Source organism: Larus michahellis, chromosome Z, assembly GCF_964199755.1.
Source record: "Larus michahellis chromosome Z, bLarMic1.1, whole genome shotgun sequence".
Classification (NCBI taxonomy): domain Eukaryota; kingdom Metazoa; phylum Chordata; class Aves; order Charadriiformes; family Laridae; genus Larus; species Larus michahellis.
The window spans coordinates 64,962,681-64,984,718 of NC_133930.1; the positions used below are offsets into that span (position 1 = coordinate 64,962,681).

The window sequence follows — 22,038 nt, forward strand, 5'->3', positions numbered from 1 at the left end:
CGTCCAAGAAAATATGCCAGGCTGCTTTTCTCGGGTTTGGTTTCTGTTTCTCTTTTTGCTTTTCATGACCTTTTTTGACTTTGAGCAATGCATTGGGATAGCCTGTTTTTGTTCAGAATGCCTATGAAAGTAGTAACTCCTTTGAACAATATTTACTTCAAGAACCGTAACAGGATGCGTTACTATGAATATGTCTTTTAAATGTGTTTGTTTGTTGCTTACTTTCTAGTTTTCTTTCAATCCCCCAAAAATGGGTTTGTCACTTTATCTAGAGGGATGCATGTAAAGTCAAAATGTTCATTTTTAAGTACAATTTTTAAGCAATGTTTGAGTGGCATTCTTTTGTATCTGTCCAAGTAAATTGTTAACTTCTGTTCACAGAAAACAGAGAAGTGAACAAGACAAGCGGACGACTTAACAACGGCATCCCCCAGGTTCCAGTGAAAAGAGGGGAATCAGAGTTTGATTCCTTCAGGCAATCACTACCAGTTTTTGAAAAACAGGAAGAAATTGTCAGAATAATAAAGGACAATAAAGTTGTTTTGATTGTAGGAGAGACTGGATCAGGAAAAACTACTCAAGTAAGTTTTTTTTAATGAAATAAAAAAGATAACAATATTTGTACAAAACTAATGCCAGTTTTATAATATTTGTATAGTAAGGGATTTCTTTATGGTAGTTTTAAGGCTTTTGTTTTCCTGTATAGTTGAAAGTTTTCTGTTCTAATTCACCCTCTTGCTTTTGAAATACTAAGCCAGTAGATACTGCAAGCATAAATGGTTCTGCACAATTTTCTGATAGATACTAGTTAAAATATTTTAAAATATTGAAGGGAAAGTAGCTATGATTTTGCATAGCCCTTTTAGTTCTAAATCTAGTTCTAGAGTAGAATATTACTGTGTTAAAATGAAAGATTACCTACAGGTATTTTTTTTTATAGATTTCTCTGAAGTAGGAGAGAGAAGCTTCAATTTTTTTCTTAAACAGATTAAACTTAAAATCAGAAATTTATTTTTGCTGCCTTTCTGCCCCTTCAGGTACTTTTGCGATTATAATCCTATAGTGAATCCTTTTGCAACGTGTGTAATGTTGAGACACAGTTAAATTGTTTCACCATGGTAAAAAAAGCTATGACTTTATCAAACTAAAAAGTAAATTTAAACCACTTCTTTACAGATCCCTCAGTTCCTTCTTGACGACTGTTACAAAAATGGAACTCCCTGTCGTATATTTTGCACTCAGCCAAGACGTTTGGCAGCTGTTGCTGTGGCTGAAAGAGTGGCAGCAGAAAGAAGAGAAAAGATTGGGCAGACAATTGGTTACCAGATCCGATTAGAAAGCAGGTACTAATGATATTTCTTAAAGTCAATTAATCCTGTGTTGATATCTTTAATCTTGCATACATTTAACTATAGTATATTTGGGATACACCCTAGTAAAAGCTCAGTACATAAAGTACAGGTAGGATATGTTATTTCAGTTAATGGAGTATTTAAGAGTGAAAAAGAGTTTTTCTCCTGTATTTTGCCGTTTAATGTAGTAAGTTTTCTTACAAAAGTGAATTGCAAATGCTTTTTCTGATTTCTGCTCAGGTGTGTGCGTGTGCTGGTTTTACTTGCACACCTAACTCTGCTACAGGTACTAGAATAGTAACTTTTAAAGATTTTGAAACTCTTGAAGAGAAAAATGAAAGCATTTGAAAAGGATCAGCTGATTTCTTTGTGATTCAGTCAAGTATAGGCAAATACAAAGACCATATCCAAGCATATGCTTAAGAATTGGAACCTGTTTTTTCCAAAGTAGTCCACACTGCATTTTCCAGTAAATTAAACAACATGAAGGGGTTCTCAAGGTACTGTTCCACTTGCTTATTTATTTATATGAATTTGAATCTCAGTTGATTAATCCATTGTCTGAAGTTTTGGAGCATAAGCACTAAGATTCCTTAGGAACTTCCTGGGAATAGGCATAGTTTAAAAACAAGTAGTACGCATTAAATCTTTGGTGAGAGAACTATAATCTCGTGCCACTTCTGGTGCGCAGCTGTTCAATCCTTTAATTTCCAGTAAGTAGTGGAAAGCTAGCATGCATTGGAGTGGTGCAGAAGACTGAAGTATCTTTATGTCCCGCTCAACAGGGTTTCTCCAAAGACACTGTTAACGTTTTGCACTAATGGCATACTGCTTCGCACACTAATGGCAGGAGACAGCACTCTATCAACAGTGACACATGTTATTGTGGTAAGAGTCCTATTGAAGATCAGATCCTAGTTTTCTTCAATAATTTGCTAAGCATTTTGGGTGTCCTTGTTTGCTTAGAATCTGAATTAATGTTTAAGACTTACTGAGTCTTTTTTGTAGCATGTACGTTTTGGGGGTTTTTTTTGGTAGAAGTATCTTGTTTTAGGTTCATGACAATAATTAATTTTGGAATCATGATGCAGTTGTGGAGGACAGAGCTCTAAATTTTTCGGAACTTTCTTTGTCATAAAGCAGAAAATCCTTAGGAGGCTTATGTAGATATGATTCAAAGTGAGTGTGTCAGAATTTCTTGTATCATGTACTTGTTATAGCAATACCAGGTTTGCAGTCCATTTGTTTGCCCAGATGTTTTCAAGGTAATCATTAGTATTAATTTTTAGCAAATAAGCGTGTTCATTTTTGATGATGTGAATATTCCTATTGTGGAGTTTGATAAGTCAGTGGAACCAGAGTGTTTATCACAAGATTAAGTTCTCCACTGCTGAAGACAGAAAAAATAATGATAATGTTAGGTGCCTGCCTATTTATCAAAATGGAAAAAAGTATAAGAATGGTTTATACATTCTTGACTTCGGACTAAAAATGTTTTCTTCGGGTCCCTGCTTCATAAGTTCATAATACAAAACAGAACAGAACACACCAACAAAGATGATTACTGTAATCTGTCATGTGCCTTAATTGATGATAAGCTTTGTGCATGACTTAATGGATCTAAGCAGTCTTGACTTTTTTTCTGATTATGTGGTATCATACATTTCTTTAAATGTTCATCAATTGTGAAGTGAGGATTTATTAAAGTATTTGTAGGATTTGTGTTTTTTGTCATCTTGAAATTGAGATTCAAATGTAAGAATTGGAAAAGTTTCGGATGTTCTCTTTAACTTCTGAAATCAACGTACATGTGGCTTGTGCATTAACAGAGCAGTCTGATATTTTTATAAAACTTCTTGAAACATTTTTTAACTTTTGGATAGTTTTTTTAAAAAATCCTTAAACTAGACTTACACATTTTAATGCGTCTGTAATGTGTCAGCAAATTACTTATTTTATTTTTTAAAAAACTTTATGTTTGTGAAAAGTTATAATCTTGGATCTGTGACATTTATTTGGGATTTTTTTTTGTTTTTCCTTTTGTTATAGGATGAAGTACATGAGAGGGACAGGTTCAGTGACTTCCTGTTAATAAAACTGAGAAATGTGTTGCAAAAACAGACTAATTTAAAACTAATTATTTCTAGTGCTGCTCTAGATGCAGATCTCTTTATTAGGTATTTTGGGAGTTGCCCAGTAATACACAGTAAGTATTAATGTAAACTCTTAAAGCTGAGTACACCTGGCCTGTGACTTGCAGATCTTACTAAACCGTAGCAAACCATTCTGAGTAAGAGAACATGATAAATGCACTGTGTTTTAGCAATGATTGTTCTTTATATGTATATTTTTATTTGTTATTTTATGTTGTTTCTTAACTATTTGCACTTACTTCAGAGCGAAGTAGTTTTATCATAGGGAGTTCTGTAAGTGCAGGGGTGTCCTGCTCTCCACCACGTTCAAGAAGCAGGAAGAGGTTCTTAAAGTGCTGATCTCCATGGTGATACAGACCCTAGGATATACAAGAGTGTGTTGTATATTAACTCATTCTAGTAGATTCTAGTACTTCAGGCCTTATAGAGATTGTTACTTGTTACTGGATAAAACACAGATAACTGCACCTGGTCACTTCAGAAATACAGTCCTAGGCAAATTGTGTTTTCATGTTTTAATCTCATGATTCTTTATTTTAAAGGAAAGTATTGGTTGTTAATCTAGGGAAACATTGAGAAAAGACATGGCAATTTATGTTAATTTATGTTCAGGCTCAGTAATCTGCAGTTAGATTACATTCAAATGCAAAGAAAAGTTATCATTATTGCTCATTTAATTTCATTTGACTGATCTTTAGTAGAGGTAAAACGTAGATGTGTGGGAGATGCTTTATTTTTTTTCTTCCCCTTCCTTGCAAGTTTTCTGCATGGGTGACCTCTGCTGGCACCTTGCAGTCCTCTTCCTTTTTCAACAATGACGTCTAAGTATAAGGTGTTTTGAAAAGAAGCCTTTAAAAGAAAACTACTCAATACACTGTCTTTTCCTAAGAGGCTCAACAGTCCCAGGACGTGGTTAGGATCACTTTCTTAAGAATCTTGTCTACAAATCACTGGTTTATTTTGGTGAATGCTCCTGAAAAAGAAAGCTAGCTATCTTACAGATAAAAATGTTTATTTCTAGTTCCCATTTCTGATTTTCTGCCTAGTAAAATAAGGCTTGCAACTTGTTGTAAGGAGAAATCTGGAAATTACACATGATTTCAGTGTTTTCCAAACTTTTTTTTTGGACAGGGGAAACAAGTTAGAATTGTTGTGGGGCTTTCCAGTTTACTCTTCTTTTAGGTTCCTGCTCATTTAGATCAGTATGTTTATCCAGGAAATTCTGATGATGGTCTCTTTCTCTCGTTTACCTCGGTGGTTATACTGTTACCATGTACTAGTCTTCATAGGCTAATTACAATTCAAAAGACAATTTCCTTTTTCCATTTTTGCGAATTTAAGAATTAAAAGAGGGTTTAGATACTTTGTCTGTTCATGTCATGAAAAAGATCTGATGCTCCTTCAACGATATAGCTGACAAAATCCTGACCATAGAAACCAACATTCTGTAGTTGTGGGTTCCTTTGGTACACAGAGTTTGTGACCAGTGTTGGAAGACTTCCTCCATGACAGCTTCTAAAAGTATGCGATTTGTAGCTTGTCCTTTCTGAAGAAGTGAAAGGTCCTAGGTGATTTAAACTCAGCTATGGCAAATGTCTGCTAAGGGACCGGAAGTTAAAATCTAGATATTTTACTTCTTCACATGAAAAAAACCCTTTAACGTCCATAAACAAAGTCCAGAAAAGAGTGATATTGAAAAAGAAATGAGAGTAAATTGTTAGATGGTAAAGACCATTTGGGATGTCTCATCAGGAAACATTCAGTAAAGAAATTCAATTTTGGCTGAAATGATTGAGAAAATTGAGGGGGGAAAAAGTTTAATACAAAAGTGGCAGTCCGCTTGTAGGATGTTGCACTAAAGCTGTATTAATTGCTGTTACATTTTGTAATCCAGGTGGCAGTCTTAGACAGAGAATTCTTTTCTGTAACCCTAAACAAAAATGGCTATTTTCTTTTTCTCATTTTGATAAAATTGCAATGAATAACTGTCAGTCATGTGCATCTCTTGCTGTAACACTTCTGTAGAATTGAAGAGGTTAATGAGAAACAAGCTGTCATTTCCCTTTTGAAATGTTGTTTTATTTTGCGGCCCAGTAATCTTAAGAAAGTAAACTCCAGTGAAGTTACTTTTATAAGATTTTTCAAGGGAACTAGTGATTCCTTAAATCAGGCCCTAATAATTTTTAACTCACTTTTTGTGTCTACAAAATTTTTAAAAATTAAGATTATGAGTGAAGCTAGGGAATATCTAATATTTTATGAATTATTTATACTTTCAGTACAAGGAAGACCTTTTGAAGTTAAAGAGATGTTTTTGGAGGACATTTTACGAAGCACTGGGTATACAAACAAAGAGATGGTAAAGTACAAAAAAGAGAAACAGAGAGGTTGGTGGACTTCTTAATTGTTAGGGTTGGCTATGACTCTCATTGATTGATTGAACAACTAAATAGGATGATTCCGAAGTCAGAATATGAAATGAGACATGATTAGATGACAGCAAGTATCTTTAAGCTCTCAGTGTTTACATTATTGAGGTAGATTATGTAACTTTAAAAAAAATAATTTCACTTTCTTTTAATGATTGCATTCTTTTTGCCTTCAGTTGATAAAGATTATATTTTTCCTAGTTATTATGGAATAGAATTGCATATAACTGGGGGCTTTGCCCACAGGAGAAATACAGAAGCAGAAGATACTATATGCTGACTTTTGGATGTAAATTAAAGTGCAGCCATTAAGGAGGGCAGGATTTTGTACATCTTGCACAGAAGTGGTTCCTTAATAACATTTTTCACTGCATTCATCAGACGTGGATATATTTAATATATATAGCCCAGAAGGGTTAACACCCTTGAACTAAATATAGTTATTTTTCAGTGGACTGAGTAGATATATTATTTGAGAAGTTTTCCTGGCAACTGAAAGTAATGATCCTAATGTGTATTTTAAAAAAAAAAAAAAAAAGGCAAAATCCAAAGCTATAACATATAGTCGTAACTGTATGTTTATCATGGTGCTCAGCTCTGATCACTGGATAGAAAAGTTCAGTTAAGATGCTGGTGTCTTCTACTTGTATGCAAAAATTAGTGGTTATGTGCAGGAGCTATATCACTTCTCTTTGGTATTTCACTTCTGGATAAAGATCTGGACTGAGAATTGTGTAAAAAATACTTAAGAAGCTCATTTGAATGCAGTAAGTTGGAATACTGGAGATTTACGGGGCTTAAGCACCCAAATGGTATTTTTTACCTGGTTCTTATAGCAGATGTTTGCAATGCTGCCCTTTGGGTGCCCTTAATCATGGAGTTTGTATCAGGCTGGTAACAGCATTCTAGATTAAATAAAAGAGATTGAATAGATAAAACTTTGTGATTTGATGGAACTATTTTTTGTAACGAAAACAATGGATAATTAAGACGACTGTAAAACTGGTTTTGGAAATACTTTTATGTATTATAGAAGAGAAACAGCAAAGCACTCTTACTGAGTGGTGTTCTGCTCAAGAAAATAATAGCAAACTGGAATCTCAGAGAGAAAGATCTGTCCCAAGTACAACTGAAGAGGATAATCTGTTGGATGATGGTGGTGATACATTATTTAATCAACTGGTAAGTTTTTCCTTTTGTTGGAAGAGATGTTTAAATCTGCGTTATATTATTACTACCCATTTAAAAACTGTTTTCTAAAGGTATTACTCCTGTAGAGTTTCTAGAAGGATATCAACATATTTTAAAACATTTTGTTGTTGTTAGCATGGACTACTTTAGCTAAAGTACGGTTTTCAGTTTTGATGGTTGTACATAACTTTTGTTTAGATCAAATGGCTAGTACATTCGTATGTTACAATAAACGCTTTAACTGATACCTGAATGCTGTATTTCTGATTGTTACTAGGAAAACTAACTTCAAATTCTTCGTGTCTAATATATGAGAATAAAGGCAACTTTTTGAAGAGATTAATCTTTCAATACTGTTTTTTCTTTTCAGACTGAAAAAGATGCAAATTGCCTTGAACCATGGCTAATAAAAGAAATGGATTCTTGTCTTTCTGACATCTGGTTGCATAAAGATGTTGATTCCTTTGCTCAGGTGTTCCATCTCATTTTAACTGAAAACGTCAGTGGTAAGTTTTTCGTCTTACTACATAAGGAAAAACAACCACAAAATGACTTGAATTTCTGTGGCTACTTTATTTCCAATTGTTACCTTCGAATTCTGATGCCTATTGAAAAAATTAACAGGGTTAGCATAATTAATGAGTTTTGTAGTTATTTGTTGTACTTCTTCTGAAGTATTGACATGTTATAATATGCCTCTAAAATACTGTTAAATTCACATGAACTGACTGGTGGTATTAAGAGAAGAAACAAATTCTCTTTGGGCTGGGTTTTGAAAGTCATTTAGATGAAAAATAACAATGTTTGTATTGGTTTTGCTGATTTTTTTTTTTCTTTTTCTTCTCAGTTGATTATAGGCACAGTGAAACCAGTGTGACTGCACTAATGGTTGCTTCAGGGAGAGGATTTCTGAGTCAAGTGGAACAACTGATCAGTATGGGAGCAAGTATCCACTGCAAATCATCCAATGGCTGGTAAAAACACACAAATAAACTGAAAGATAGATTTATTTGTCAATATAAGAATGAGAAAGAAATTTTGTAAGATCTAAACTAATTTACTAACTTATCAGACAACTGTTAGCCCTAATAGGTTTTGGCAGTCTAAACAATTTCTAACATCTGTTCATCACATTGTTTCTGTCAATTCTAAATTGAGTTCTTGATTAAGCAGTCTCGAATATGAGATACACGTTCTTGGTTTCAATGAGCCTCATTTAACACTGTGTAGAAGAAAAATTGGAATCTTTCTCACTGGGTTAATTGAATTAGACCCAAAATTTTTGGCGCTTCTTATTTTAAGAGAGTAACCTATATTGAATTTTAAAAGTGTGTTACAGGTGCGAAGATCTTTGCTGTGTTATATCTGTAAATATGTTGTATTGTGTAAAAATATTTGTGAATCTATAAAAATTCAGATTTTTGTGGCCATGAGTTGTGTCTTCATACAAACGGGCAACTATAATAAATAATTGTAATAAGGAAAGGTAAGAATTAGGGTTCCAGAGGTCTGATGTTTAGTACTACCACTTGAAAAACTTAGGAAAGAATGCAGTTTAAAAGGAAGACAGAGTGAGCTGCATTGTGAAGAGGGGAACTTCCTGGAAGACATCAAAAAGCCCAATGTTTCACATATTTTGGAGAAAAATGGTGTGACTTCTCAGGGTGATTTGAAGGAGCTAGTAAAGGGTACTGCAAAAAGACATGCTTATCTCTGCACGTTGGTGTGTGGTTTTTTGAAGGAATGGCACATTATTCTTCCTTATTTCCTTCCGCATGTTTGCATGTGCTTCTGTGTAAAACTAAGAGTCTTTCTTGCTGAAGAATTGCAGTTATCTAAAAATCATGTAACTATGACACCTGTTCATACACTTTAAAATGGGAAGTTGCAGATCCAGCAATAGCGGCACTGATTAAACAATAATGCAGAAATTGATAGAAAAGTGCAGTGTCAGTAGTCGCCTCACATAACATGCTATTCACATGCATCTCTTGAAGTGAGAAATCAATAAAGATTTTATGCAATTCTTTCAGGATGGCTTTGGACTGGGCTAAGCGCTTTGGACAGACAGAGGTTGTTGACCTGTTGGAGTCCTACAGGTAAGCGATAACTGCTTTGCCGAAAGAGTTGTATAAGATGGTGAAGGGGATTTCATGTTTTGCCTTATTTTAATTAGAACAGTTTTTAGCTTTTTATGCTTTAAAATCTGACCTAAATAGCAAGATTTATTTGAGAATAGGAATATTTCAAAAACACAGGTATTTAAGAAAACGTTTGTATTCAGTATCGTAGTGATCAGTTTTGCACAACTCTTAGGAGAAATATAGTTCAAGTGATGTAGGACGACTTCTATATTATTAGTGTTTGTCATCTTGATTTGGATATTACTACCATGATTGTATATCTAGGCAGGTTGTGATCATAGTAACAAACTAGATGGTCATTGTAGGTCGCTTCCAACTGAAATAGTCTATTCTGTTCTACTCTGTTCTATTCTATATAAATATGCAGAGGAGATGCTGATTCTATACCATGTATCACTTCAGTTTCAGAAACAAACCTACTGTGTGTTTTTATCTGTATATTGTTGATACATGACAGTCATATTAAAGAAACATTATATGAGTAACATGTGCACTAGGCCATTCAAGAATTGTTTTTTGATTAACTTTTAGTTATTATAGTTTAGTTACAATTTTGTCGAGGCCCATTTTGTAATTTCTCTTGGTATAGTTTCTGTTAGTGCAGTACCTGCTTAACTGTTATGATGGGGAAGTTTTTTGAAAACACATTTCTTTTTAATATTTTTCTTTGAACAGATAAACAACTGATGTCTTTATATGTCAGGTTCTGTCACATTTGCTTATGGTTGTGTTTCAAGAAAGTATAATAAAATTGAAGTTAACACTAAAAATTGAAGTTGCATGCTTTTCTGAGTTAACACATCAGTGGACAGTAGTAATATTGTGGAGATACTGTTCTGCTACACTTTGAAATTAAAATTAGAGATGAGTAGTCTTGTTGGTCTTGATCTACATTTGATTTGATGGCTGAATGCAAATCCAAAGCAAACAACCTTGACTCTGGCCTGTGTATTTGTATATTTTAGTGCTTCAGTGGAATCTGGAAATCTGGATGAAAGTTCCCTGGTCCAAACAAGCGATAGTGACCTTAGTGCAGAGGACAGAGAACTGTTGAAAGCTTACCATCACAGTTTTGATGACGAAAAAGTGGATCTGGACCTGATTATGCACTTACTTTATAACATCTGTCATAGTTGTGAAGCTGGTAGGTATATACACACACTGCCAATAAATTGCTGTGGATTCAGCTTCTTTCAGTAGTACCAAATAGGTAAAAAACTTCTGAGTGCTAAGTGTAGACAGTACTGACATGTATTTGAACTGAATTTTCTGTTTAACTCTGCAAAACAACTTCTTTTTTAGGAGCTATTTTAATATTTCTTCCTGGATATGATGAGATAGTTAGCCTGAGGGACCGCATTCTTTTTGATGACAAGAGATTTGCTGATAGTGCTCACAGGTAAAACCTCTAGTTTCTACGATTGTCTAGAGTTTTTATTGTTTCTTTTAAAGATCCTTAAAAAGTGCTTCTTGTCTTGCATTAGATACCAGGTTTTCATGCTTCATTCAAATATGCAGACTTTGGATCAGAAGAGGGTGCTTAAAAGTCCACCTCCTGGCGTCCGCAAAATAGCAAGTATCAGGGGACTTCTCCAGATACTATATTGATCTGTTTTGTCTTTGCTTTTACGGTTACTGTAGTTGTGTTTGGTTTTATTTTGTTTGTTTTTTGTTTTAATTGCAGATTCTTTCTACTAATATTGCAGAAACCAGCATAACAGTCAATGATGTTGTGTTTGTTATTGACTCAGGCAAAATGAAAGAGGTACGATTGGCTTAAACTTTCCTTGGGAATTAAACTTCCTAGTGTTATTTTAAACCACATAATACATAAATTTTGGGGAACTAATTTTTTTTTATAGTAGGCGGAGAGCTAGTGCATGTCAAGCAACAAAACTCACTGAGAAGTTTTGATGTCCATTTGTTTTATGGCAAATACTGTAAATAGCTAGCTGTTTAAAAACCCTATAAAAAAGCTATAGCAGGTTGATATATTCATATATCTGTATCTTTTTTTTTTAAATTTAGTATTTCTGTTTTATTTTTAAAACAAGTCCATCAGTTTAGACCGCCATCTTCCTGAGACTTAGAGAACCCTGGGAGTTCCCTTTGTCTTACTATTGTATCTAGACCAAGTCTAATCCATTAAGTTTTTAAGCATTGTTTTTGATGTGTTTACTGCCCATTTGCTAAGTAGTTGCTCAAGAAAAGTGAGATAATGAGGCAGTTTAAGGGTCTAGCTTAGAAAATAAAATTGGATTTCCTAGGAGATTCATACAACCAAATTTCTGACGCTCTGTTGGTGATACAATTTTTGTGTAATTTACCATCAAATATAGGAAAACAAGGACATAATTTCCAAGTGAGGAAAAGAGGGAAACTTTATTGCACATAATAACATATTTTTGCTTGGTTTGTGATACCACAAAACACAATCCATGTCTTTTAGTGACTTAAAACTACCTATTGACTTGGAAAACTTTCTGAATTTAGAAAACTGTGTAGCATAAAGATATTCTGAAGGATGTAGCATAAATCTACTTGCAACTAAGTACTTTAGAACATACCTTTGTGCCAGAAGCTGCTGGTGCTTATTATTCATTTTTTTAGAGAGCTTCTTTTGATCTGAATCATTAGTAACTTTTATTTCATGTACCCTATTCAGTCTTGTTTTTATGTTCCTTGCTTTGCTTTTATAGAAGTCTTTTGATGCACTAAGTTGTGTTACAATGCTAAAAATGGTGTGGATTTCAAAAGCCAGTGCTATCCAGAGAAAAGGCAGGTAATAAATGCTTTGTACTGAATTTTATTTTGCAAATATCCACTGTCCTGTGTGTTAGGGATAAAGTACGCAACGTAATAGCAGCTACACTGTGTAATGTTACTAGCCTAGTCCAGGATCATGTTGGACAATGGCCAATGCTAATTTTCTGCAGAAAAGCATGTATTTAGTTGGAGTAATTTCCCAAGTTGTGGAAAAGCGACACTCAATAGTTTCCCCCCATGAACTTCTCCTTCCTCTTTCTCCCATGTAGCACCAACAGCCACAGTGTCCAATAAGGTGTTTCAAAACTTATCTGTGGACAAAGGGCTGCCTATTGCTAGCTTTTAGTTGATGCCCCTTCTTCCCTATATTAGACAAGACATTGAGCAGTGATTCCTTATTCATCTTCTCTAAACTATTCATGACATAACAGGCCTTTATCATACACTTCCCAACACTGGGTGAGGTCTAAGAGGATGTGTAGCAACAAATGCCTATGTTTGGTGGTATGATATTGGCGTTAACCTGCAGGAATTTGAGTGTGAATGTGAGCATTTGCCGTTTCTGTCGCCTCACTCACAAGTTGTTGGGTCTTCATTCTACCTTCTGCTCCCAGAGTAACTTCCAACTGTTTGGGGGATGTGAAGAGGAAGAAATGAAGTTTATGACTTATATTCCGTACAGCAAAGGACAGTTGAGATTTGGATTGATCTTAGGTTAGCAAAAAACCCACATCACCTTATTTTTAGATAGGCCTTATTTTTGATTCTCCAGATCTTTCAAAGTTGGGGTGAAATTACAGTAACAAATTTCCATACTATCAAAAATAATCCATGTACTGGAAAACTTTCCCCTCATGTGTGGTACTTACACTTAATGACAAAGTTATCTTTTTTGTAGACCTGCTTCTACATTTCCATTCTAAGTTTGTGTGTTGGTTTTTTTTATTCTTATTTTTTAATTTTATTTTTAACAGAAATTCTAATTTTCAACATCTATTTCCTATGTTTTATTTTCAAGGGCAGGGCGCTGTCAGCCGGGAGTCTGTTTTCGTCTCTTCAGCAGGCTCCGATTTCAGAATATGTTGGAATTTCAGACTCCAGAACTTCTAAGAATGCCACTTCAGGTGCACATTCAGTTAGAAATTATAACTTCTAAAGAATGTATTATCATCAAACCATACTATTACTCCAAAAAAGTGATGTTTCCCCCTCCCCATCTTCACAATCTATTTTTTTACTTGCAGGAGCTTTGTTTACACACAAAACTTCTGGCTCCAATTAACTGTTCAATTGTCGACTTCCTTATGAAAGCTCCCGATCCTCCACCAGCTTTAATTGTGAGAAATGCTGTGCAAATGCTTAAGGTCAGCAAAGGAATATATTTAGGTGCAAAGTGTATTTGATTCTGTATTTGTTGTGTGGCAACATACTGAGTTTTGTTCATGCTGAGACCGTTGTTTAGTTACTTAAGGATTCTTTGAGTTTCTGCGTATTGTCTGTCTTCATTCTGTGTGTGTGTAAGTATTTTTCCATGTTTAGGGAAGAGAGTGCTTAAAAATCTCATCTCGAACTCTTAAGAGTTTGATTTGCTTTCTTAGTGTTTGGGAACAAGTCTAGTGAATGTCCAGTGTTCACGTCCTTTCTACCTTTATTGTAAATTAATTTTATCGACTTTACCCTTCCTTTTTTTTTTTTTTTTTAACAGACAATAGATGCCATGGACCCTTGGGAAGATCTTACTGAACTTGGTTATCATCTCACTGAATTACCAGTAGAGCCACACCTTGGTAAAATGGTGTTGTGTGCTGTTGTTTTGAAGTGCCTGGATCCTATTCTTACTATTGCTTGCACTCTTGCATATCGAGACCCTTTTGTCCTGCCTGCACTGGCCTCTCAAAAGCGGGCAGCCATGCTGTGTAGAAAACGTTTTACTGCAGGAACGTTTAGTGACCATATGGCGCTTCTCAGGGCTTTCCAGGTATTATTTCATCTTCAGAAAGAGTACTAATCACAATAGATCCCATATCAAAGTAAATATGTACTAATCAAGTTGTATGTAGAATGATAGACTATGATTAAGTCCTTAGAGAAGAAATTTTATTTTTGCCTAGTGGTTTTGCTGTACGTTGGAGTCATAAATTTGTGAGGGAACATTTTCAGTCAGATTTTTTCTTTATAATTTCAAAGCTGTTTAAATTCTGAGTGTTGCAACTTTGTATCCTGCTACACTGATAACATAAAATAATGATTTTATAATAACTTCACATAATGATAATTATGTTAATTTCGGGAACGGGTAAAGAGAATCTAGTACTTAACCAGGAAAAAAACCAACCTGGTTTGGTACATTTCCTTTCTTTCAGAATGGTTTTTGCCTTCATTTTATTGATGTAAATGTAATTTTTTTAAAAAAATGCATTTTTTTATTTTAGCTAATCAAATTAATCAGCAAACGTAAAAAAATATTCTTTACAGGCATGGCAGAAGGCACGCAGTGATGGCTGGGAGAGAGCCTTCTGTGAAAAGAACTTTCTGTCTCAAGCCACGATGGAAATCGTCATAGGAATGAGAACACAGTTGCTTGGCCAGCTTAGAGCCTCAGGTAAATAGCTCAGAAAAAATTTTGACAAAGTTTTGTAGTCAAGCATATGCCTAGGACGAGTGTATACAAGTTGTAACAAGAATAGTGTTCACTGATGTAATTTTCCTTCCTTAATTTGAAACAGACCAGTACGCATTCATGCTGAGCATGGTGCAGATGCTAGAGTGAGGAAGTGTGGCTGGGGAGCAGCTGATCTAACTGAAAGCACCCTCATTGTTTCACATGCCACTGGCTTTCAGTGTGAGATATATTTCCTTGGATTTTTACATTCTAATAAATTATTTCCATAGGAAATGTCTTTGTACTGTAAAAAGTAATTCTATTCTATGTTAGTATAAAACACCTTATCAAGAATGATTTCAGTATAAATGGTTTCTTCTTGGTGCTGTTAAGGTTGTCAGTAGTAGAAAAAATGCAACAAATTTATTTCACTTTTTTTTTTCCAAATTCCTTTTGAGAAGCAAAAAAATAGATCTCTAAATACAGACAAATATAACACATTTTTGTCCTCTTCTTTCTTCAGGTTTTGTTAGAGCCAGAGGAGGAGCTGATATTAGAGATGTTAATACTAACTCTGAGAACTGGGCTGTAGTTAAAGCTGCCTTAGTGGCTGGGATGTATCCCAATCTAGTGCATGTAGACAGAGAAAGCCTGGTTTTGACTGGACCGAAGGAGAAGAAAGTGCGATTTCATCCTACCTCTGTTCTTAGTCAACCTCAGTATAAAAAGGTAAAATTGCTTTGAATTCATAGTTCACAAAAAAGACCACTATACTCTGTCAAATGTTTTTGAAGTGTCTCTTCATAGTTGTCAGTACTTTTAAAAGCAGCATGTGCATTAAACATGACATGTCTAGAGAATATTTTTCCTGGCAGTTGATAAAATAGAGAATTGTAGTTGGTTTATTTTTCCAATATTATCTCATCAAAACATTTCATTTAGTCCTTCTTCTAGATGGAATGAGACAAAATGGTAAAAAAAAAACTAGTTAAGGAACTGTTGTAAAGGTGTAAAAAATCCCTCCTTATAGTAGCAGGAAGAAGTTCTGCTCTGAAACAGATTTTTCTTAGATTATTTTTAAAGCAGAATATTTTGTTTCAAGGTGGTAGGGTAATTTGTGAGTCTGGTTGAATTTTCTCTTGCTTTTTTATTTGTGTGTATAAGTTTACGTATATATAAATATTTATGTATTTATTTCTACATATATAAAGTAAGAAATATGTTAAAATTTATTTTAATTACAAATAGAGGGTAATATAGCCTAGTCTTATTTGCTCTTGAACAGATTCCCCCAGCAAATGGGCAAGCTGCAGCTGTTCAGGCACTCCCTACAGACTGGCTTATATATGATGAAATGACGAGAGCTCACAGAATAGCAAATATCAGATGCTGTTCTGTTGTAACACCTGTCACTGTGGCACTTTTCTGTGGACCAGCTAGGTTACCAAGTAATGCTTTGCAGGAACCTTCATCCTTTCGAGGTATGGTGGGGTTTGGATTTTCAGCGTTTCCATTGGTATATGCTTGTATGTGATACTGAAGGCATATTTTTCAAGAGTATTTAATACATATATTGGCTAATCCTTAAAACAACAAAACTATAGTTCCTGTAGCTGTTCGTAGTAGTTTATAGGCTCTGTAATCAATGTCTCAGTTTTGTGAATCCTTATAGATTCATATCCGTAAACTACACTTACATAGTTCTGAAGTCTCAGAAACTACAGTATAGTTTGTAATGAATTAAAAAGTGCAAACAAAATGTCTAATGACAGTACTAATGCTGAAAAGTGTAGTATGTATATTTTGTGTACAGATGAGTTTATTTGATACTTTGAACCAGATTATTCAAACTGAATAATAATTTAGAAACTATCAATATGGCAAGTACTCATATTCATTACAGCTGAAACATGCATTTTAAAGATTATTTTCTACTGATAGATGACAATTAGCTATACTACTAATTAGAAGTAATAGGGAGTATATAGAAATTTCTTTTTTATTAATGTAAATGGAGTGCTGTATGAATAGAAGCAAAAATAATCTATTCTGTTGCCAGTTCTCTAGAAATACTAGTTTGAATGAAAGAGTCCATGTTATTTTTGAAGCTTTCCTGTCTTGGTCTTAAGCTGTTACCTTTAAAATAGTGTTTATGCTGATTGAATTGCACTTAATAAAATTAGAATCCTACTTAATAGCCATATATATATACACTTTTTTTTTTTCTTAATGGGCTTTTAAATCTGCTGGTTTACAGGGAAATAAAGCATAGATTAATGTGTGGTTTTGCAAACAGCTTCAGGCAAAAGTTTGATAATGGTCTGTTGATAGTGATGGAGGTACATGAGTGAGTCAGATCACATCAATACAACTGCTTACATAGCAGGGCCCACAGCAGGTCTGGGTATTTGAGATCTGCTAAGTGAAACAAAGGCTTTTCACTGGGGTGTATTTGCAGAAAATAGAAAGTGATTTAACAAATGCTTACATTTAAAAATAAAATTTAGAAGCAAAACGGGTTTATTTCTGGTAATCCAGTAGTGTTCAGTTTTTTGTATGTAAGTGGAAATAATATAGAAAAGTTAATGCACCTTATATATTTAATTCAGGAGATGGGATATCTAATGATAACAGTGATAGTGAGATGGAGGACAAAACAACTGCTAATTTGGCACTACTGAAGCTAGATGAATGGCTCCATCTCAGACTGGACCCTGAAGTAAGTAATGCGTCACTTAAATGCTTGATTCTTGTAGAAGGATATTTATGTCATATCTTCCTAAAAAGATTTCTGAAACGTTTGGGTAACCAAGAATTTTCTGTAAGAATGGCTGTCACGGTCCGTTTGGGTCTCAAATTTACAGGACAACATACTCAAGAGTAGTATTTCATGAGCTTATTAAGAAATACAACAAAGGAAGAGGGGCTCAATACACTTTTGCCCAGACTTTTCCAGTTTATCATATGAATTCACGTATTCATTATTCAGGTCATAAGTTTTCTAATATTTGGAACCCGTAATTCTTAACTTGTGCACCTATGAGCAAGAAAAAAAGAATATAGTTACCTAGCCAATGGTGAGACTGCTTATCCTTCCTCTTTGTCGCAGTGCGGGTCTCCCCTGTATCACACTGGGAAGCAGGAAAGTTTCAGCAGTTCAGCTGCTGTTGGATCCACTTCAAAAGCTTTTTGTGTCAGCTGATGTTTTCTAACTTTCAGCATGGAGGTTTGGTCTATAGCATTTCCATAAATTAGCAGATTGTGACAAAACTGACAGGCAAAAGATAATGGCTTCAGGAAACAGCAAATTGCAGGTGATAGTTCCTGCATAATGGCCCTTTAGCTTTTTCTGGCCACCTGTCCTGCCTACCTTGTGCTCTCGCTTTGACCTGGGGCTGCTTTCAGCACACATCAAGACTTAACATCAGATGGGTTAGCCAAAATCTGAGCAGGAGTTGAGTCACAGTGGCATATTGTGTATTTCCTTCTCTGAGAGGATGACTGAAGTTGGATCAAAATGGAGCCTGTGAAGTTGGGAAAGAGGGTTGCTGTCAGATTTTAGAACAAAAAAAATAATATCCTTTTGAAGATAGAAATCTTCAGGTCATTGACAAGCTCTGGCTGTTGCAGGAGGTAGAGCAGTTTATGGGTTATGAAACACTTGGACTTATCAGATCTAATAATAATACTGTCTCTTGTAGAGATGTTCAAAAGTGTGATTTTTTTTTTAAAAAAAGGGAAACATTTCTGATAACATGGGAATTAAACTATAGTTTTGTAAATTCAGTAATATCATTTGCGCAGAAGTCTGCGTAAGAAAAGTGTGTCGCTTAGACCTCTTTTTCCTCAGGTATGAAGGAAGAGTGCATGAAAACAAACTGAAATGTGAGGAAAGGCATAAAGCATTAACAGATTTTTTTAAAAAGATAAAATTTTAAAGTGAAAAATAAAAAATCCTGTGGATTTGCAATATAAGTTTGGTGCAGAACTAAATGAAATAAGATGTTCTAACAGTGATTTTGCACCCAAGGAAAGAAAAGATAACAGCTTAATTTAAATGTAGGGTTTTCTCCCCCTCCCCAGCACTTTAGTCTTGCCTTTCAGTTTGGACCCTGTTCATTTTAGAATGCCAGATGCCGCCTCATAGGAAAGGCGTTTGGTACGCTTACCTGTCTGGTCTAATTTTTACTAGCCTTTAACAGAAATGAAATTCATTACAGGCTGCTTGTTTGCTGTTGCAACTCAGACAGAAGTGGCATAGCTTATTTCTGCGTCGTATGCGAGCTCCTTCTAAGCCGTGGTCTCAAGTTGATGAAACAACTGTAAGAGCAATTGTAGCTGTTTTAAGTGCTGAAGAACAGTCTGCAGGTTTGCAGCAGCCTTCAGGAATTGGTCAGAGACCAAGACCTATGACTTGTGAAGATCTTCCTTCAGCATCTACATGGAGGTCAGCCAACAGCAGAAAAAGCTCAGCAGAAACTGAATTCTCTGATGACTCCTCTAATGCTGAAAAGTAAGCTTTTGAGATCTTCTAGAAACTGTAGGTTGTAATTTATTTAGCTATAAAATCATCACTTGAATTTCTACTAGTAATGAAAAGGAAGAAACAATATTGATGCTGTCCAGTGCTGCATTGTAGTTGTGATTTCACTGAGGAGTATTTCATATGTGTGCCTGCTGTTTGAAAGAGCAGTCAGGAATATTGTCCATTAGTTATGATCTCTGTGAAGAAGTAGCAGAAGGGGTTTAACCGTAGTATTCAAAACCAATGCATGATCAATATTTTTTTAGTTAGTTTTTAATGTATTTTGGAATTACTGTAATATATATAGTAATGCAGAAGGCTGATATGTAGATGTAAATTGTTCCGTGACTGCTTATGTAACTCTTGGCATGTCCTGTATCTACCTTTACTTTTTAGACTTTTAATGAAATCTACACCTCCCACACTTCACCAGCCAAAGAAGTACAAAGAAAAAAACATTTTGCACTCCAAACGAACTTCAGATGACAGGTCAGATCAATCATCAGTGAAGTCTACAGACAGCAGTAGCTATCCTAGTCCCTGTGCTAGTCCTTCTTCTCCAATATCTGGAAAGGTAGAGTTCTCGTAAACAAATTACCCTTCTCTTCAAAATTAACGGAATTTCAGAAATAAATTTGTGTCTTGTTATCTTTCAGGAACTATCAAGTAAATTAATAAGATAAAGATGGCAAATTAAGAAGCTAACTTAGATTTTCATTTTTAACAGCTGCATAATAGTTATTTCTTTCTGCAACTTAAAATCTAGACTAAATATCCCTGTTACACTAGTTTAAAAATAATATTCTCTGTAGACTGCTGAGGCAAAGCCATCTAAAGTAGGAAAAAATATGATTTTTTTTGAAAACTTGATACACCAGTGAAAGTGTATTAATTTTTTTTTCTAAATTAGTATGCAGTACCTGAACTTGTGAGTTCTTTGGATTCTGCTGTCCTCTGTTTCTGCAATAGCATACATTGATACCGATTCTCTTTAAGTTTTGTGTTATCTGCTTTATTATGACTGCTTGTTTTTTTAATGATGGTTATTTTAACAAAGCACACATTTTTAATGAGGTTATTGGCATAATTCGCCCTATGTACTTGAATAGTAAATTACTGCAGTAATATTAAACAGATCACTGAGAGGAAACCCCATTGTTCCTCTAGGCATGGTCTTGTTGAAGGATTTAATAATTCCTCTTAAGTCTATCAGTTTTTAAATTCAGCCAATGTAAGAGGGAGAAAACTTATGTTTCCTGAAGGTGGAAATGTGAGTAGTGTGCTTTGAGCTACGGTCTAAAATGATTAATTTTGTGTCATCTGAAGGTGTGTCAGGTTAGACTTCAAAGAATTGTAATTAATCACTAGACTGTTTAGGCTTGTTCTGCTATACTTGTTTGCTGCTGAATGTATTATTGTTTTGAAAAGTGCTTAAAAAATGTAAAATAGATGTGAAATACATTTTAAAACCAATTCAGACAGTACCAGTTGATAGATTCTGTGTTTCTTATAGAATCTGGGGGAGGAGGGTAGGAGCGCGGTCAAGGGATTTCTGTCTTCATGTGTGTAAAACTTTAGAACTAAAGCCTGGTTTATTTTATTGTAACTTAATTTAATTTAATTTTTCCAGGGTTCCAAATCTCCATCACCAAGACCAAATATGCCAGTTCGGTACTTTATAATGAAAAGTAGCAACTTGCAAAACATTGATATTTCTCAACAGAAGGGTATATGGTCTACTACACCAAGTAATGAACGAAAACTAAATAGAGCCTTTTGGGAGAGCAGCATGGTTTACTTAATATTTTCAGTTCAAGGGTCTGGACACTTTCAGGTGAGTCCTTAGTTAATACTAAATATTAGCTTTGGTTAATGGTTGAGGAGAGTGCAGCAAATGACTGTGTAGTGTGCAGGTTTTTGCTTATAACTTCTGACCTTCTAATAAGTAGAGTAGCAAGCAAATACAGCTGATCGCTGAGGAAGGAGTAGTTCGTTCTTCTCTGAAATACACCCTTTTAGCTAGCTCAGTCTGTCACTCAAAGGCTAAGACTGAATTGCTTCCAAACATCGAGTCAGAGTAATTTTTATACCTACATCAATCCTTTAAAACAACAACAAAACCGAACAAATACAAACAAAGCAGGGGATTGTTACTCTTTCTTCTGCATGCCAAATAAATATTTTAAGTGAACAAGCAGTTATAATCAAGTCACAGCTTTGTAAAGCCGGGAAACTCATATATGTCTTTATTACAGATTTTCATAAAGTCTGTTTTGCCTGAACTGTAGTTTCTAAAAGTTAGGAAGCTAGAAAATCATGGCCATGATTCTTCCAGAGCTGTGTCTTGGCTACAAGTTTAGCAAGGTATTTGTCAACAATTTGTTGACAAATTTGTAGCTAATTTGAAGTTAAAGGCTTGACTTGGTAGTGCAAAATTGCAGGTTAGCTGCGTTGTAGAGAGGGCTAAACTCACTTGTTCCGGGTAAAGAAAGGTCAACTTCTTTATATATAAAGTATTCATAGAAGTCAGCTAAACTTTAAATCGAATGAACTAGCCCAAATATAACTGTCTTGGTGATACCACTGAAGTATTACAGTGAGATATACATATGATTTGGTAAACGCAGATGTAATATTGGAGAGTAATTTTTAGCATGCCCGTTGATACTGAAAGTGAGTGTTGTATTGGTGCCCTTAGAGGGGAAGCTGGGAGGGAAAGACATGCTGAAGTCAGGAGTGTAGGTGGTTGATGTTGTCTTGCCCTCCCAGTTTGACGGTGCACTGAACATTCATGGGAAAGTGAGATTTACATTCCTATTAATATTCACTTGTTCCAAGTGTCTCTTTACTTTCCACCTTTGTTTTTCCTCTGTTCT

The 22,038-nt window shown here is 34.8% G+C and overlaps 1 protein-coding gene across 2 annotated transcripts in view; it reads left to right on the forward strand.

Moving 5' to 3' along the window:
- YTHDC2 (YTH N6-methyladenosine RNA binding protein C2) overlaps nucleotides 1–22,038 on the forward strand; it is a 32,310-nt gene that overhangs the window by 5,060 nt on the left and 5,212 nt on the right. For both annotated transcript variants that reach the window (XM_074570043.1, XM_074570044.1), the window contains 24 exons: nucleotides 382–581; nucleotides 1,177–1,343; nucleotides 2,138–2,240; nucleotides 3,402–3,558; nucleotides 5,785–5,892; nucleotides 6,968–7,116; nucleotides 7,496–7,631; nucleotides 7,973–8,099; nucleotides 9,159–9,224; nucleotides 10,235–10,413; nucleotides 10,572–10,668; nucleotides 10,754–10,841; nucleotides 10,954–11,034; nucleotides 11,969–12,051; nucleotides 13,054–13,159; nucleotides 13,280–13,399; nucleotides 13,741–14,013; nucleotides 14,511–14,637; nucleotides 15,161–15,366; nucleotides 15,923–16,118; nucleotides 17,247–17,356; nucleotides 18,858–19,150; nucleotides 19,559–19,736; nucleotides 20,793–20,996. In XM_074570043.1, coding sequence (XP_074426144.1) covers nucleotides 382–581; nucleotides 1,177–1,343; nucleotides 2,138–2,240; nucleotides 3,402–3,558; nucleotides 5,785–5,892; nucleotides 6,968–7,116; nucleotides 7,496–7,631; nucleotides 7,973–8,099; nucleotides 9,159–9,224; nucleotides 10,235–10,413; nucleotides 10,572–10,668; nucleotides 10,754–10,841; nucleotides 10,954–11,034; nucleotides 11,969–12,051; nucleotides 13,054–13,159; nucleotides 13,280–13,399; nucleotides 13,741–14,013; nucleotides 14,511–14,637; nucleotides 15,161–15,366; nucleotides 15,923–16,118; nucleotides 17,247–17,356; nucleotides 18,858–19,150; nucleotides 19,559–19,736; nucleotides 20,793–20,996 — 3,554 coding nt within the window. The remainder of the gene's footprint in view (nucleotides 1–381; nucleotides 582–1,176; nucleotides 1,344–2,137; nucleotides 2,241–3,401; nucleotides 3,559–5,784; nucleotides 5,893–6,967; nucleotides 7,117–7,495; nucleotides 7,632–7,972; nucleotides 8,100–9,158; nucleotides 9,225–10,234; nucleotides 10,414–10,571; nucleotides 10,669–10,753; nucleotides 10,842–10,953; nucleotides 11,035–11,968; nucleotides 12,052–13,053; nucleotides 13,160–13,279; nucleotides 13,400–13,740; nucleotides 14,014–14,510; nucleotides 14,638–15,160; nucleotides 15,367–15,922; nucleotides 16,119–17,246; nucleotides 17,357–18,857; nucleotides 19,151–19,558; nucleotides 19,737–20,792; nucleotides 20,997–22,038) is intronic.